At 50.5% G+C, this 13,533-nt stretch overlaps 1 protein-coding gene across 2 annotated transcripts in view; it reads right to left on the bottom strand.

Annotated features, from left to right (window-relative positions):
* The window catches only part of LIMK2 (LIM domain kinase 2), a 54,550-nt gene that overhangs the window by 29,474 nt on the left and 11,543 nt on the right, over positions 1-13,533 (bottom strand). For both annotated transcript variants that reach the window (XM_086348836.1, XM_086348834.1), the window contains exon 2: positions 10,271-10,370. Coding sequence is in view for 1 of the 2 variants with exons in the window: in XM_086348834.1 (XP_086204960.1) it covers positions 10,271-10,370 (100 nt within the window). In the remaining variant the exon portion in view is untranslated. The remainder of the gene's footprint in view (positions 1-10,270; positions 10,371-13,533) is intronic.

Genomic DNA, 13,533 nt, shown 5'->3' with positions numbered 1-13,533 from the left:
AGGATCACTACCGGGTAAGGCAGGACCAGAAGGTGACTGACGCGTAGAAAACCACTCAGATAATCCGGCCTGAGGTACTGGGAGGTTTTTCCTGGTCACGGGGAGGAGGGTGGAAAGAGAGCCTGTTAGCACTCTTCCAGCACTGCCCAAGGGAGGAGAGGTTCTAGCACCATGGGCTGGGCTGTGCAGAAAGCATGCCATCCCTCAAGGCTGCAGCACTGTTGGCTCCAGACTCTAGAATGACATTTATAGATGGAGGTCTTATTCCATGCCCCCATGTCAGAAGAAGCGGTCTCGCCTGGGAGAACACTGCAGAGCGAAGAGATGGTGATGACGTGTACTGGGCGGGCTTCATCCAAGAGTCGAAAGAGAAAGGTGGTCATTGGACAAAAACATGGTTCACCCGACAAACCCCAAGTGCCCGCTGTGTTCTTGGCACTCTGCCGAGCTCTGGGATACAAAGATGAACTGGATGCAGCTCCAGACTGAGAGAATTTCATACTCGGGGAGTGATGCTAGACATGTAAACAAATACTGACGGAGCCGTGCCTGAGGTTATACACGGAGAATAAGAGAAGGAGAAAGTCTCCTCTGATTGGTGGGGAGGAGAGCGGGTGCATGTGGGGAGGCCCCTCCACGAGGGATTGGCCGCATCTAACAGGCTGATCGCCAGGCAGACAAGAGGCATTCCAGCTCAAGGAACAACATGTGCAAAAGCACTGAGGTGGAACAGAGGAAGGCCCGTCCCCTGTGGCACTGGGCACATGTGAGCGAGCGAGCAGCGGGAGGCTGGGATGGTGAGGGAGGGCAGGGCAGACCACCATGAGCCAGGTCGCCCACGGGCAAGAGGAGTCATCAGAGGCATTAAGCAAGCAGAGGCTCTCAACCAAGAGAACAGGAAGACTGAAATACAAAGGGAGTGCCGGTCCTGAGCTGCCAGTTCCTCTCCCACTACTGGCATTTGTCTCAAGTCCACAGCTGACTGTGTGCACGTCCACTGAGGCCTGCTGCCAGCTAGTGTTCACTAACAGCAGAGCACAGCTTCATCCTCAGGCCAGGTCTCCATCGAGACGGTCCTTTCATTTATTTTTTTAAAAGTCAGTTTAGGGACTTCCCTCATGGTCCCAGGGTAAGATACAGCACTTTCACTGCAAGGGTGAGGGTTTGATTCCTGGTCGGGGAACTAGTATTCCACGTGCCGTGTGGCCAAAAAAAAAGAAGAACCCAGGAAGCTGAATTAGGCATCAGAAAGCTGTAATGTGAGCATGAACCTAAGATAAAGGGAAATGAAGAGTCACGGAGAGAAATGTCATTCTGGGAGTTGAGTGTTAACCAAACCAGCCCTGCCTGCAACAAAGAAGGCCCTTCTGGTGACTAAACCCAGATTCGGTATCTCTATGTGGACATACTTTTAGCTTTGCCTGACTTTTCACTTTCTGTTTCACTGCTGGACATTATTCTACTGACTTTTCTTTTCTTTAAAAATCACTTATTTTGGCTGTGTTAGGTCTTTGCTGCTGTGCAGACTTTTCTCTCATTAGAGAGTCGAGGCTACTCTCCAGTGGTGGTGCAAGGGTTTCTCATCACAGTGACCTCTCCTGTGGAGCACAGGCACTGGGGAGCACAGGCCTCAGCAGTTGCAGCTCACGGGCTCTAAAGCACAGATTCAACAGTTGTGGTGCATGGGCTGAGCTGCTCTGTGCCATGTGGGATCTTCCTGGACCAGGGATCAAATCCATGTCTTCTGCATTGGCAGGTGGATTATTTACCACTGAGCCACCAGGGAAGACTTCCACTAGTTTTTAAAATAATTTTAATTGAAAAAAAAATCATTACTTCTTTAAGTATGTTCAGTTCAGTCACTCAGTTGTGTCCAACATTTGCGACCCCATGGACTACAGCTCGCCAGGCCTCCCTGTCCATCACCAACTCCTGGAGCCTACTCAAACTCATGTCCATTGAGTCGATGATGCCATCCAGCCATCTCATCCTCTGTCGTTCTCTTCTCCTCCTGCCCTCATCTTTTCCAGCATCAGGGTCTTTTCCAATGAGTCAGCTCTTCGCATCAGGTGGCCAAAGTATTGGAGTTTCAGCTTCCACATCAGTCCTTCCAATGAACACCCAGGACTGATCTCCTTTAGGATGGACTGGTTGGATCTCCTTGCAGCCTAAGGGACTCTCGAGTCTTCTCCAACACCACAGTCCCAAAGCATCAATTCTTTGGCACACAGCTTTCTTTATAGTCCAACTCTCACATCCATACATGACTACTGGAAAAACCATAGCTTTAACTAGATGGACCTTTGTTGGCAAAGTCATGTCTCTGCTTTTTAATATGCTGTCTAGGTTGGTCATAGCTTTTCTTCTAAGGAGCACATGTCACCAATTTACATACTGATTCAGCCCTGGGAGACTCAGGGCTCCCTGGCAGCTACCAACAAGCAGATAATAGTGACAAGTGCTTGCTCTGCCAGCCCTGGCCCCACCAGGGCCACACACAGCTTCACTCACTCGCCCCCAAAATAATACCAGGAGGCAGGCAGTAGGCAATTTTCTCCGTTTCACAGATGAAGAAACAAAGCACAGAGAGGGTGAGTACCCTGCTCAAGGTGCCCAGCTAGTAGATGCCAGGGCCAGGATTTGCCTCCACGCAATCTGGTTCTAGAGTCTTTCTTAACTACCACACAAGACTGCTCCCATTCCACACGGACCCAACCAGTCTAACCCCCACAGGACAAACTTCATCTCCAAGTTCTTGGGGAAGTGCCCAAATCCACACTCTCCCCACCATAAATCACCCAAAAGCAAAAGATACTTCCCCCCCTACCTTACACTCAATGGTCATCTTTAGCTAATGCCATCTTTCAAAGATTTCTAAAAGTTTAAAAAACAAAATTTAAAACTTACAACTAGAATTGGGATTTGGCAGATTTCAGGGCAGTTCATGACCAATTTGGGCCACAGTAGCTGAGCCCCTTCTCTCTCCAGGGCTTACTCCTGTCTGGACTGTACCTACACAGAAGGACAGGTCAAGACCTGCTGCTGGACAGGAGGACTCCTGGGCCAGCCTCTCGGGCTCCTTTGGGAGCAGAAGACAAGTCTTTAACTTCTCACCTCAACAGGTGCAGGCAGCTGTCCCAAGTAACCCAACATTCAGAACCGTTTACAGTAACTGCAGCCACAGAGGCTGCTGAGGGAAGGATGTGGGGAAGAAAGGGCAAGGAAAGGAGTCACTTACTTCACATCTCTTGGCCGCCCCCTGGCAATTCATTCAACAACAATCCCTCCCATGCCAACATGAGCTCAGTGGTGACACATGACAGGTAAAAAGCCCTGTGGTCCCCAACCAAGTTATGCTAGCAGAGTACAGATCTGAGGATGTCATTAAGAAGATGATCAAGTGAATAAATGTGAGCTTAAACCCACAGAAAAGGCTTCAAAGGGAAAGGTCTGTGAAACAGGGGCCATGACCTATTCTGCAGCGACTTTCCTGAGACATCCATTCCTCATCCAGGTAGAGATCTAAAGGATGAGCAGGTGTTAATTAGACCAAAACAGGGTGAGGAGGCATTCCAGGCAGAGCGAACAGCAGGAACAAAGTCCCTTCAGAAGAAAGAAGAGCAAGTTTTGGATCTGTGAGGAGCAGCAAGGCTGAAGCAGAGGAAACAGAGGCTGTGGGGCGAGGCCAGGCCACAGGGGCTCTACAGGCACCCAAAAGGGCTGTGGCCTTGATCTAAGAACGCTAGAAAGCTGCTCAAGTGTATAAGGCAGAGAGATGACAGAATGTGATGTGGTCACACTGGTTTTTTTTTTCCCCCCCACAGATCACCTACTCTGGCTTCTCTGTGGAGAATGGACTGGGGGTGCAGAATGACTATGGACAGTTAGATGTCTACTGCGGTCATCAGGTGAGGGATGGTGGTAACCCAGAACACAGTGGTGATAGGAGCAATGGAAAGAAGTGGAGGCATTCAAAGCTATTATATTACTATTTAAAGAGATATTAAAACCAGCAGGCTTGGATACGCAGATGACGAGAGGTGAAGGACACCTGGGCTGTGGCCTGGGCAGTGGGCGGATGGTGGCACCATTCAACGGGACAGTAACAATGGAAAAGAAGTCAGTTTGGGGGGAAGACTGAAGGTCCAGCGGGGTCTGAGATGTCCACAAGACATCCAAAGGGACATGCGAGGTCGACAGAAGGACAGCTAGTCTAGAACTCAGTGGAAAGGTCTGGACTGGTACTGGTTTCATCAGTGTGTGGAGTATAGGTCACCAGTGTGTGCAGGACGACAGGAGCCGCGGGGGTGGGTGAGGCTGCCCAGGGAGGAAATAGAGTACCCGGAGGGGCGGCAGCATTTCAGAGCTGGGTAGAGAGGCGTGAACAAGCCACAACGACCAGAGAGATCGGGGAAACTCGGGGCAGCCAAGGGGAGGGGCCGCTTCCAGAGTGACTGAGACACCAACAGTCAACGCTAACACCTATTAAGTCCTGATTACGGCCAGGCAGTGCTAAGTGCACTGAGCGCACGGTCAAATTTAGTCTGCACAAAGAATGACCTTTTGAGATGGAACCAAGTCACTCCTTTATAGAGGAGGAAACTGTGGCAAAGAAAGATGAAGGTGGTGACTCAAGTGGCGCTGGGATGGAAACTCAAGCAGCCTGACTGCGAACTCTGGTTCACGTTACCACCTCCAGCGCAGCTCAGGAGGCCAGACAAGATGGACTGAAAAGTGGCTGGCAGACAGACTGGTGGGGCTGTCCTCTGGACCACCAACAAGGGAACGTTCCAGGGGAGAGACACAGTGGAAGACAGACTACAGCCCACTGTTAAGAATGCTCCAAGCTAGGAGACCAGGCCAAGAAGTCAAATCTGTATCCCCAACAGCAGCCAACTGCATGCTTTAATACAGTAGATGATGCTCTAAGTGAAGTCAGAATGGCAAACTAAGGACCAGAGTTGCCCCTGCAGCCGCTGACCCTGCGTTGCCCCATCCTAACACTCTCAGTGCTCTCTGATCCGCTACGTCTGTGATGCTCACAGGGACTTCATGAGGTGGGCAACTTTCACCATGTCTTAGAGATAAGAAAATGAGGCTCATTGTAGCTAACGACCTGGTCCAGTTACACAGCTGGCCTGGCTCAGTTAAAGCTCAAATCCAGGTCTACTGTTCCTCTGTGGAAGTCACAGTGGGAAGAAGAACCCCCCACACCCACCCCCGCCCCGAGCCAGAGAGACCTGAATTCAAATGTCAGCTCTGTGTGACTCTGAGCAAGTTACCTATCCTTTCTGGCCCTTTCTGTTTTAGGACAAAATGGGGTTGCAGGATCACTGTAAGGCAAGCTAAGTGAAACCGATTCAATCAGATAATCTAAGTGAAACTCCCAATACAATGCTTAGTAAATATCAGTTGTCCATCCCTGGCTCCCCACAACCCCTCTCCATCTCTGCCCCAGTAGCTGCTGCGGGGCTTCTATGGGATCTTAGTTTTCTCTTTCCAGAGAACAGAGCAGGACTAAGGTGCACAGCTCTGCTGCATACCAGCAGCCCCACCTTGTCCACGATGGAGTCCCCTGTGGGGGCAAAAGGCGGCCCAGCTGTTTGCCCTTTCCCTTCCCGGCGCGGCAGGCCGCAGGCCCCTGAGCACCCGCCTTAACGCCCTGCTGCTGACAGCTTCCTCAGAGACGAACTGGACAAACGGGTCAATGGGCATCAGGGGCTTGAGTGGCAGCAGCACCAACAGCAGGGGGCAGGGATGCTCCACCGACTCCCACGCCCGGAGCCGTTTAACAGCACTTTCTGTCGACACTTGAGTTCTCGAAGCCTTTGAACAGAGGCCCTTCAATGTTAGCTGATACCACTAGTGGTCTCTTTTCACCTTGCCTTTACAGAAGAGGAAATCTAGCCTCAGGGAGGTTAAATGACCGCCCCAGTCAGGAATGCAAAGACTCTGGTAAGCCAGGAGGCAGGACACCTCGATTCAGATCCCAGCTATGCCAGCTACTAGCTCTGTGACTGTGGGCAAGTAAGCTCCACTTCCCTATATTTGTAAAATAGGTAAGACCAGCACCACCATTATTAGGGTGCTGTGGAAATTAAATGAGATAATGTATGTGAAGTGCTTAGGACAGTGTCTGGTGCAGAGTGAGCATTCGATAAATGGTACCTGTTACTCTAATTATCAAGCTACTGTGCTTGTGTGGATAGGGGTGTGGGTGCTCTCAGCACCGCAGAAAACCCTCTGTCGTCAGCCAGCCCATTACACCACAGTCGGTGGCTACGTCTGTGATTTCTTCACCAGCCTTTCCTGGAGTCACAAATTTAGAGGAAATGGTCTGCAGCTTGACGAAGTGATGACAGCTTTCTATCTGCGGCATCTCTTTTCCAGAGCTCTGCCTTTAGCAAACACTTCTCGAAAGAGAAAGCTCTTCATGGCCCTGAGGAAGAAGGCCCTGAGCGTGAGCAGGAGCCGTATGGGGGGAGGGGGCCCGGTGTTTCCCTCTGAAGATGATGTCAAAGCAGGTCAGACAGCAGAGTTCTAGGTCGGGGCCACGAAGACCAGCAGAGGCAGCTTTACCCTCCTCCATGGCCAACCGTTTCTGACGAGGGTGAAAAGGACAGTCTTCAGAAAACCTGTCACCTGCTTTGCAAACATGCCAAGAGACCAAGTCACCACTCATAGCTTCTTGTTTTAACCTCAGCTACAATGAGTGCCAAAATATGGACGCTTTCGAATTGTGGTGCTGGAGAAGACTCTTGAGAGTCCCTTGCACGGCAAGGACATCAAACCAGTCAATCCTAAAAGAAATCAACCCTGAACATTCACTGGAAGGACTGATGCTGAAGCTCCAATACACTGGTCACCTGATGGGAAGAGCTGACTTGTTGGAAAAGACCCTGATGCAGGGAAAGACTGAAGGCAGGAGGAGATGGGGGCCACAGAGGATGAGATGGCTGGATGGCACCACCGACTCAATGGCCATGCGTTTGAACAATCTCTGGGAGACAGTGAAGGACAGGGGAGCTTGGCTTGCCGTAGTCCACGGGGTCACAAAGTCAGACCCAGCATATTGACTAAACAACAGCAAAGGGTGAGCGGCCCAGCTGCTTCCCTCCCCAGCAAGAGGGGCCAGTTTTCCAGAGAGCTTCAGAGAGGAGGGCCCCGGCTCTAGAGCCAACAGCACTGCTCATGGAGAAGGAAGGTCAGAGGAACTTAAGAGTCCAAATGGGCCCACTGCAAAGGCTGAGGGGAGGAAGCGGGAGGGGTGGTCACCAAGCATCCAGAGACCAGGGGGATCCTGGCCAGGCGCCCACTGGCACCAGCACAATTCCGGACTTCCAGGAGGTTTATCACCTGGCCTCCACTGTACAGCTGCGGTTCCCAGCCTTAAGTGATTTCCTGTTGTCCGGGGAACCTGAGAATCTGGCGGAAGGCACTATCAGAGGCAAGATTACGGATGTGGCTGCAGACAGAGGATGGGCTGGTGTAAGAAGGCGAGGGGAGGAGTTTGGGCCAAACTCCAGCAATTTCTCCATTCAATATCCAGCCCCACCCTGTGACTAGGAAAACAAAGGTGTGGGGGAAGGGGAGAAGAAAAGTCATTTCCTTTATTGTAACTGGAGCCCAGCTGGGTAAGAGCGGGGCTGGGAATCACAAAGAATGGATTTTCTTTGGGTAGCTGGAAGGGAGGGCCCTGCTTCTGGCAGACTTGAACCCAGACACTCTGAACCCACACTCTGAAATCAGATGAGCTGGGGTGGAAGAGACCTTTTAAGACAGTTCAGGCTGAGGCCTTGTGCTCCTCGTAACCAAGGTCACTTCTGGAGTCAGAGAGAAAATGCAGTCCTTCCAAGCCCTGAAGATATTCCTCCAATTTGGGGCAGAGTCAAATTAGCAAGATCGAAGCAATCAATCCTAAAAGAAATCAACCCTGAATATTCACTGGAAGGACTGATGCTGAAGCTCCAATACTTTGGCCACTTGATGTGAAGAGCTGACTCACTGGAAAAGACCGTGATGCAGGGAAAAGACTGAAGATGGGAGGAGAAGGGGGTGACAGAGGATGAGATGGTTGGATATCACCGACTCAACAGACATGAGTTTGCGCCAACTCCGGAAGCTAGTGGAGGACAGGGAAGGCTGGCATGCTCCAGTCCATGGGGGTCACAGAGACAGGACTGAGTGACTGAACAACAACAAATTGGCTCCAGAGCAGCCAGTCTCCCCAGGGCAAACCGCCAGGCTCTGTCTGAGGGTTCCACGCCATCCACTTCATGGGAAAGCTCAGGAGTCGGGAGACGTGCCCCTTCAGTAGAGCGAGATCAGAAAGATTCTGTCCTCGAGGCAAAGCTGCAAATAGGAGACTGACCTGAATGCTTCCCCCACAGGCATGACGTTGGTTTAACTGTGCCAGGGTGGTTCAAAGTTAAAATACACATGCGCATATAGGGGAATATAGACACACACTCAACATAGCACTTAATGACAACTACTGATTATTAATGGTTTTCTATGTGTCAGGCCCTATGCCAGGGACTTTTCACAGGTCACTACCTTTAATCCTCTTGAACCACCTTGTGAGACGAGAACTATTCTTTTCCCCATTTTACAGATGAGGTACCTGAAGCTCAGGGAAGTCACTGATGGCCAGTTAACAAACTGCAAAGCCAGGATTTGAAAACAGTTCTCTTTCATAGCCTGCACTCTTTGCCACCAGGATAACATGCCTCACTTCATTGTGAGCACGTACTTGTGTCTGTCTCATACACACACACAGTGCACTCTCACAAGCTAGCATCTCACCAGACCTACTAGTGACCCAAGACTTAAGTTCTAGAGCCAGCTCATTTCATCCATGGCCAGTCCATGTAATTTTTGTCTTTCTGGTTTCAGGCCTTGAGTCTGTGATATGAAGGGGCTGTATCATTCAGGAAGTGGTGCTTCTAGTTATAGGAGAATCCAGCAATTCTCCTATAGCTTGTTCTACCCATTCTTGCTTATTTTGGATAGAAGATATCCATAGAAGTAAGAAAATGGCAGGAACAAACATGACCATGTGGGTTGAAGGCCGAGGAGAGTTCCAGCCTGGGAACTCACAGGGCTCTGATGCTGGTTTGGCTGAGCTGTAAAATGAAAGGGCAGCCAGAGGCCCCTGCAGCTCTGACACTCTGCTCCTATCTTACCAAAGAAGCAAAACAGAAGTAGAATCAACTTCCCTGGGGATAAGAGGAGTAATCAAGGTAATCAGATGCACAGCGAAGACTGGCGAGCTCTGAGTTAGAGCTGAAAGGGCAGGAAAGTGCTCCAACTCCTCCAGAGGCCAGAGCCCTCCAGGCCAACCCTCCACGTAGTTCCCTGGGCGGAGGCAAGTGCTCAAAGGTCAATTCAGTAACTTGCTATCAGCACAGGGGATGCTCTGCTGTGTGTGGGAGCTGCTATTTACAGCATGTGGTGCCTGTCTGCACTCTGTCTCATTCTCTGTCGTGAGCACAGCCCTGCCGCTTCAGACCTCGAGGGCCACAAATGCCCACCCAGCCTCCCGGTGAAGAATGACTGCGGGCCAGGCGCTGGGTTATGCTCTGTATTATACAAAGACAAGCTCCTACTCTTGAGGATTCCAGCCATTCAGTAGGTACCTACCATGGGCTGGACCCTTGGCATATTTGACTTCATTAGATCTCAACAAGTCTGTGAGAGAGATGATTAACATCTGTATTTTCCTGATGAAGAAACTGAGTCTCAGAGAGCAGGAACAGATCTGACATTAAAGGCTGTGCTGTTTTCAAGAAACCAAGCTTCCACCAAACAATCATCTAAGAGCCACTGATATAACAGAGTTGATAATAAAAAGCAGGAAGCTAGGGAGGCATCCTGGGGTGAAGAAGAGCTGGCTGTGCCAACAGCCCTCAAGGCATCTGTGTAATCAGAAGTCCAGGTGTAGGAAAGTCGCACGTTCTCCTCCTCAGTCTCCTCATCTGCCAGGTGAGGGTGCTGGGACACCCTGAAAAGGGCTCCTCCCATCCCCAAACCTCCCATCTTTAGCCATACCTGGCCCACGTGCCGTTCTTCCAGTTCCATCTGGCGTCAGGGGGCCACACCTGACCTCTGCTCACATGCACTTCCTGGGCACCTCCCTCTTTGCCCCCTGAACATCACCCCTCGAAATGGAAACTCTCAAGTCAGAAGCATGTTCTGTATCTTCCAGAGGATGAAGGCCAGTGCCTGGCCCGCAGGGTGCTGGTGAAGACAGGCACATGGACTCACTTACCGGAAGCAGGAGGTGGGCCAGGCTTCGCTGACGGTCCTGTACAACCTCTGGTTTGGAGCGACATAGTCTCCACAGCCCTGACACCTCCAGGCATCGTCACCTGCACACAGAAGCAAGGGGTTCAGAGGCTGAAGAAGCAGGGAGTGCAGGGGCAGGATCCCCACCTTGTAGAAGATGGACTTAACAGACTCTGGTGCTGGAAGGGCTGAGTGATGCTCTGCTACACGCACGGTTCCCTACTCCACAAGATCCCTTCCGAGCAATCATCCAGCTGCTCATCTCCCCAGCAACAGCAACTCCATAGCCTCAAAAGCAGTGTCGCTCCACTTTTTAAAAAATGGTCCTGGCACTTCCTTGGTGGTATAGTGCATAGGAATGCAGGGGGCCCGGGTTCGATCTCTGGTCCAGGAAGATTCCAACTAAGCCCATGTGCCACAACTACTGAGCCCCTGTGCTCTGACTACTGTGTGCCTAGAGCCTGTGCTCCCCAGAGTAGAACCCCTGCTCGCTGTGACCAGAGAAAGTCTAAGTGCAGCAACAAAAGACCTGAAGCAACCAGTAAATAAATATTTTAAAAGCTGGTTCTGGTTGTTCCTTTTTTTTACTGAAACAAAACCTGCCTATTCCTTCCTTTCAGCCCATGCTTACAGTCCTGAGTACATGAAATGAACAAGTCTCTTTCTTTTCGGGTCGGCCTTTCCTACAACTGTCCCTAGCCAGCACCCAGAAAGGTCTGTTCTCTAGGTTACACAAATTGCAGCCTTGTCCTTCTCCTCAAAAGCCCTAGTTGTGCTGATTTCCCATCACTTCGTCTAGGAGCTCATTCATTCAATCAGCATCATGGGTCTTTTCATTGGACCCATCAGTCTAAGCTCTACACTGGAGGCTGTTGGATAAATCACCTTGCTCCTGGAAGAGGAAATGCACTGAAAAAGAAACATTCTTCCATATTGTAATTTTTTTTTACTGAGATGTTATTTCACATCAAAGTATTTAGTTCAGAGAAAGAAATTACCAGTACAGTAGGGAAAGAACAAACATTTCATGAACGCCTCCTACTTGCCAAGAACTGTGCTAGGTTCTTTCACAGACCCAATCTCAATTCTCAAAACAATACCATGAGACAGGTATTATTATATTCATTTAATAGGTGAGGGAACGGAAACTTGGGGCTGGGGGTGAAAGCTCAAGCAGCAGCATTAGCATCCCAACTCAGGTCTGGCTCACTCTAAAGCCTGTGCTCTTTCTAGTTCCTGCTCATTCTGCTCAGGGGAGCCAGTAAAGTGTCTGCAGGGGAAGTTGAGCCTTGAAAGATGGGGAAAGTTTACTAAAGCCTGAAAAAGGATGGGGAAGGGCTGTGTGGGCTCAGAGAAGTATGGGCAGTAGCACAGAGCCCGTCCATGTCCCTTCAAAAGGGACAGAACACAATGCTCCTGGTGTGATTCAGGTGCTAACTTCGTGAAATAAAGCGGGCAGCTGAGATCAAGTTGTGGTACCTGACTCGGGCCTAGGAAATGGGACAGGGTTGTTACAAGACTCTGTTGTGTGCCCGTGTGTGCAGCTTTGTTCTCTCTGGGTAACTCCAGACTGCCACAGGCACAGTGACAGGCACCGGACCCTGGTTTACAGGCACAGGGGCTATGAATAGACAATGCACGGCTCCGCACACTTCAAGACTGCCTGGCGGCCTTCCGGGGCAGCCAGGGCACCGGCAGCTGTCCTCGCAGCACAGGGAAGAGTTGAACAAGCTGGCAGAAGGTTTTAAAGCCTTGGCCCACCTGCTTCTCTCCTATGCACGCATCACCTCCTGGATCTAAACTTCTTAAGACTTTCAAGGGGGAGAAGCCTTTGTGTTTTGAAGGTGGTAGTGTTCACACAGTGCACCAAAAACCTCACAAACTCTGAGGCAGGAAAGTCTGAGACACTCTCTCCAACCGGTGGTTTAGTGAGAGGGTTTTTAGTGAATACAGACATCAAAATGAATCTTCCCAGTTCTGGAGGTACTGGCATGAAATGTTTTGGGAACTCTTAAATGAAAGGCCTGTTAAGACTGCCATGTCTCACCCCCAGCAAGTCTGATTATTTTAAGCTACACCTATTTCTTGCTTTTACTTTTAACCCACAAGGAACAGTCTCTGAACTGACCACCCACTTGCTCAACAATTTGTCTTGGCTCTGAGTGACCTCTGGCTGTTTCCGAAATTCAAGAAGAATCAGGACTTTCCACTATGAAGATATTCAAGCTAATTCGTTATGTCCATACCCTCCAGAGCCTGCGGTGCGCTCCAGTCTTCAGAAACTCAAAGCCATTAAACAAACACTTAACACGTGCTCTGTACTAGACACTGCTGCTGCTGCTAAGTCGCTTCAGTCGTGTCCGACCCTGTACGACCCTATAGACAGCTTCTTTTCCTGGTGTACTGCACAGTCTCGGCTGACTCGCCCAGACTCCCCACTGTCTACAGAACTCAACTGTTGAACAATGTGCTATGATCTGGACTCCACCCCATCACACCTTTCAGAAGACAGTCTCCACCACCACTCCCTTTTCCACTGGCTCCTTCCAACTGCCATTTAAATAAGTTCAAGTTTTTCCCATTAAAAACAAATCTGGAGCCCGCTTTCTCCTCTAGCTACCACCCTTGCTTCTCCACTTCGTAGCCACATGTATTAAAAGCTGTCTAACAGAAGATAAACTTATGGGACTTTGCTGGTGGTGTACTGGGTAAGACTCACCTGCCAATGCAGGGGACTAGAATTCGATCCCTGGTCCAGGAAGATCCCACCTGCCGTGGAGCAATTAAGCCCGTGAGCCACAACTGAAGCCTGAGTACCTAGAGCCCGAGCTCTGCAGCACAAGAAGCCACTGCAACGAGAAGCCCATGCACCACAACGGAGAGCAGCCCACACTCGCCACAACCAGAGAAAGCCTCAGTTCAGTTCAGTCGCTCAGTCGTGTCCAACTCTTTGTGACCCCATGAATCGCAGCACGCCAGGCCTCCCTGTCTATCACCAACTCCCGGAGTTCACTCAGACTCACATCCATGGAGTCAGTGATGCCATCCAGCCATCTCATCCTTTGTTGTCCCCTTCTCCTCCTGCCCCCAATCCCTCCCAGCATCAGAGTCTTTTCCAATGAGTCAACTCTTTGCATGAGGTGGCCAAAGTATTGGAGTTTCAGCTTTAGCATCATTCCTTCCAAAGAAATCCCAGGGCTGATCTCCTTCAGAATGGACTGGTTGGGTCTCCTTGCAGTCCAAGGG

The sequence above is a fragment of the Bos grunniens genome, chromosome 17, assembly GCF_055505025.1.
Source record: "Bos grunniens cultivar Pamir isolate PY7600 chromosome 17, Bosgru_T2T1.0, whole genome shotgun sequence".
In the NCBI taxonomy this organism is placed as follows: Eukaryota; Metazoa; Chordata; class Mammalia; order Artiodactyla; family Bovidae; genus Bos; species Bos grunniens.
The sequence above is the reverse complement of the archived record's forward strand: the minus strand, read 5'-3'. Positions and strand labels throughout refer to the sequence as shown.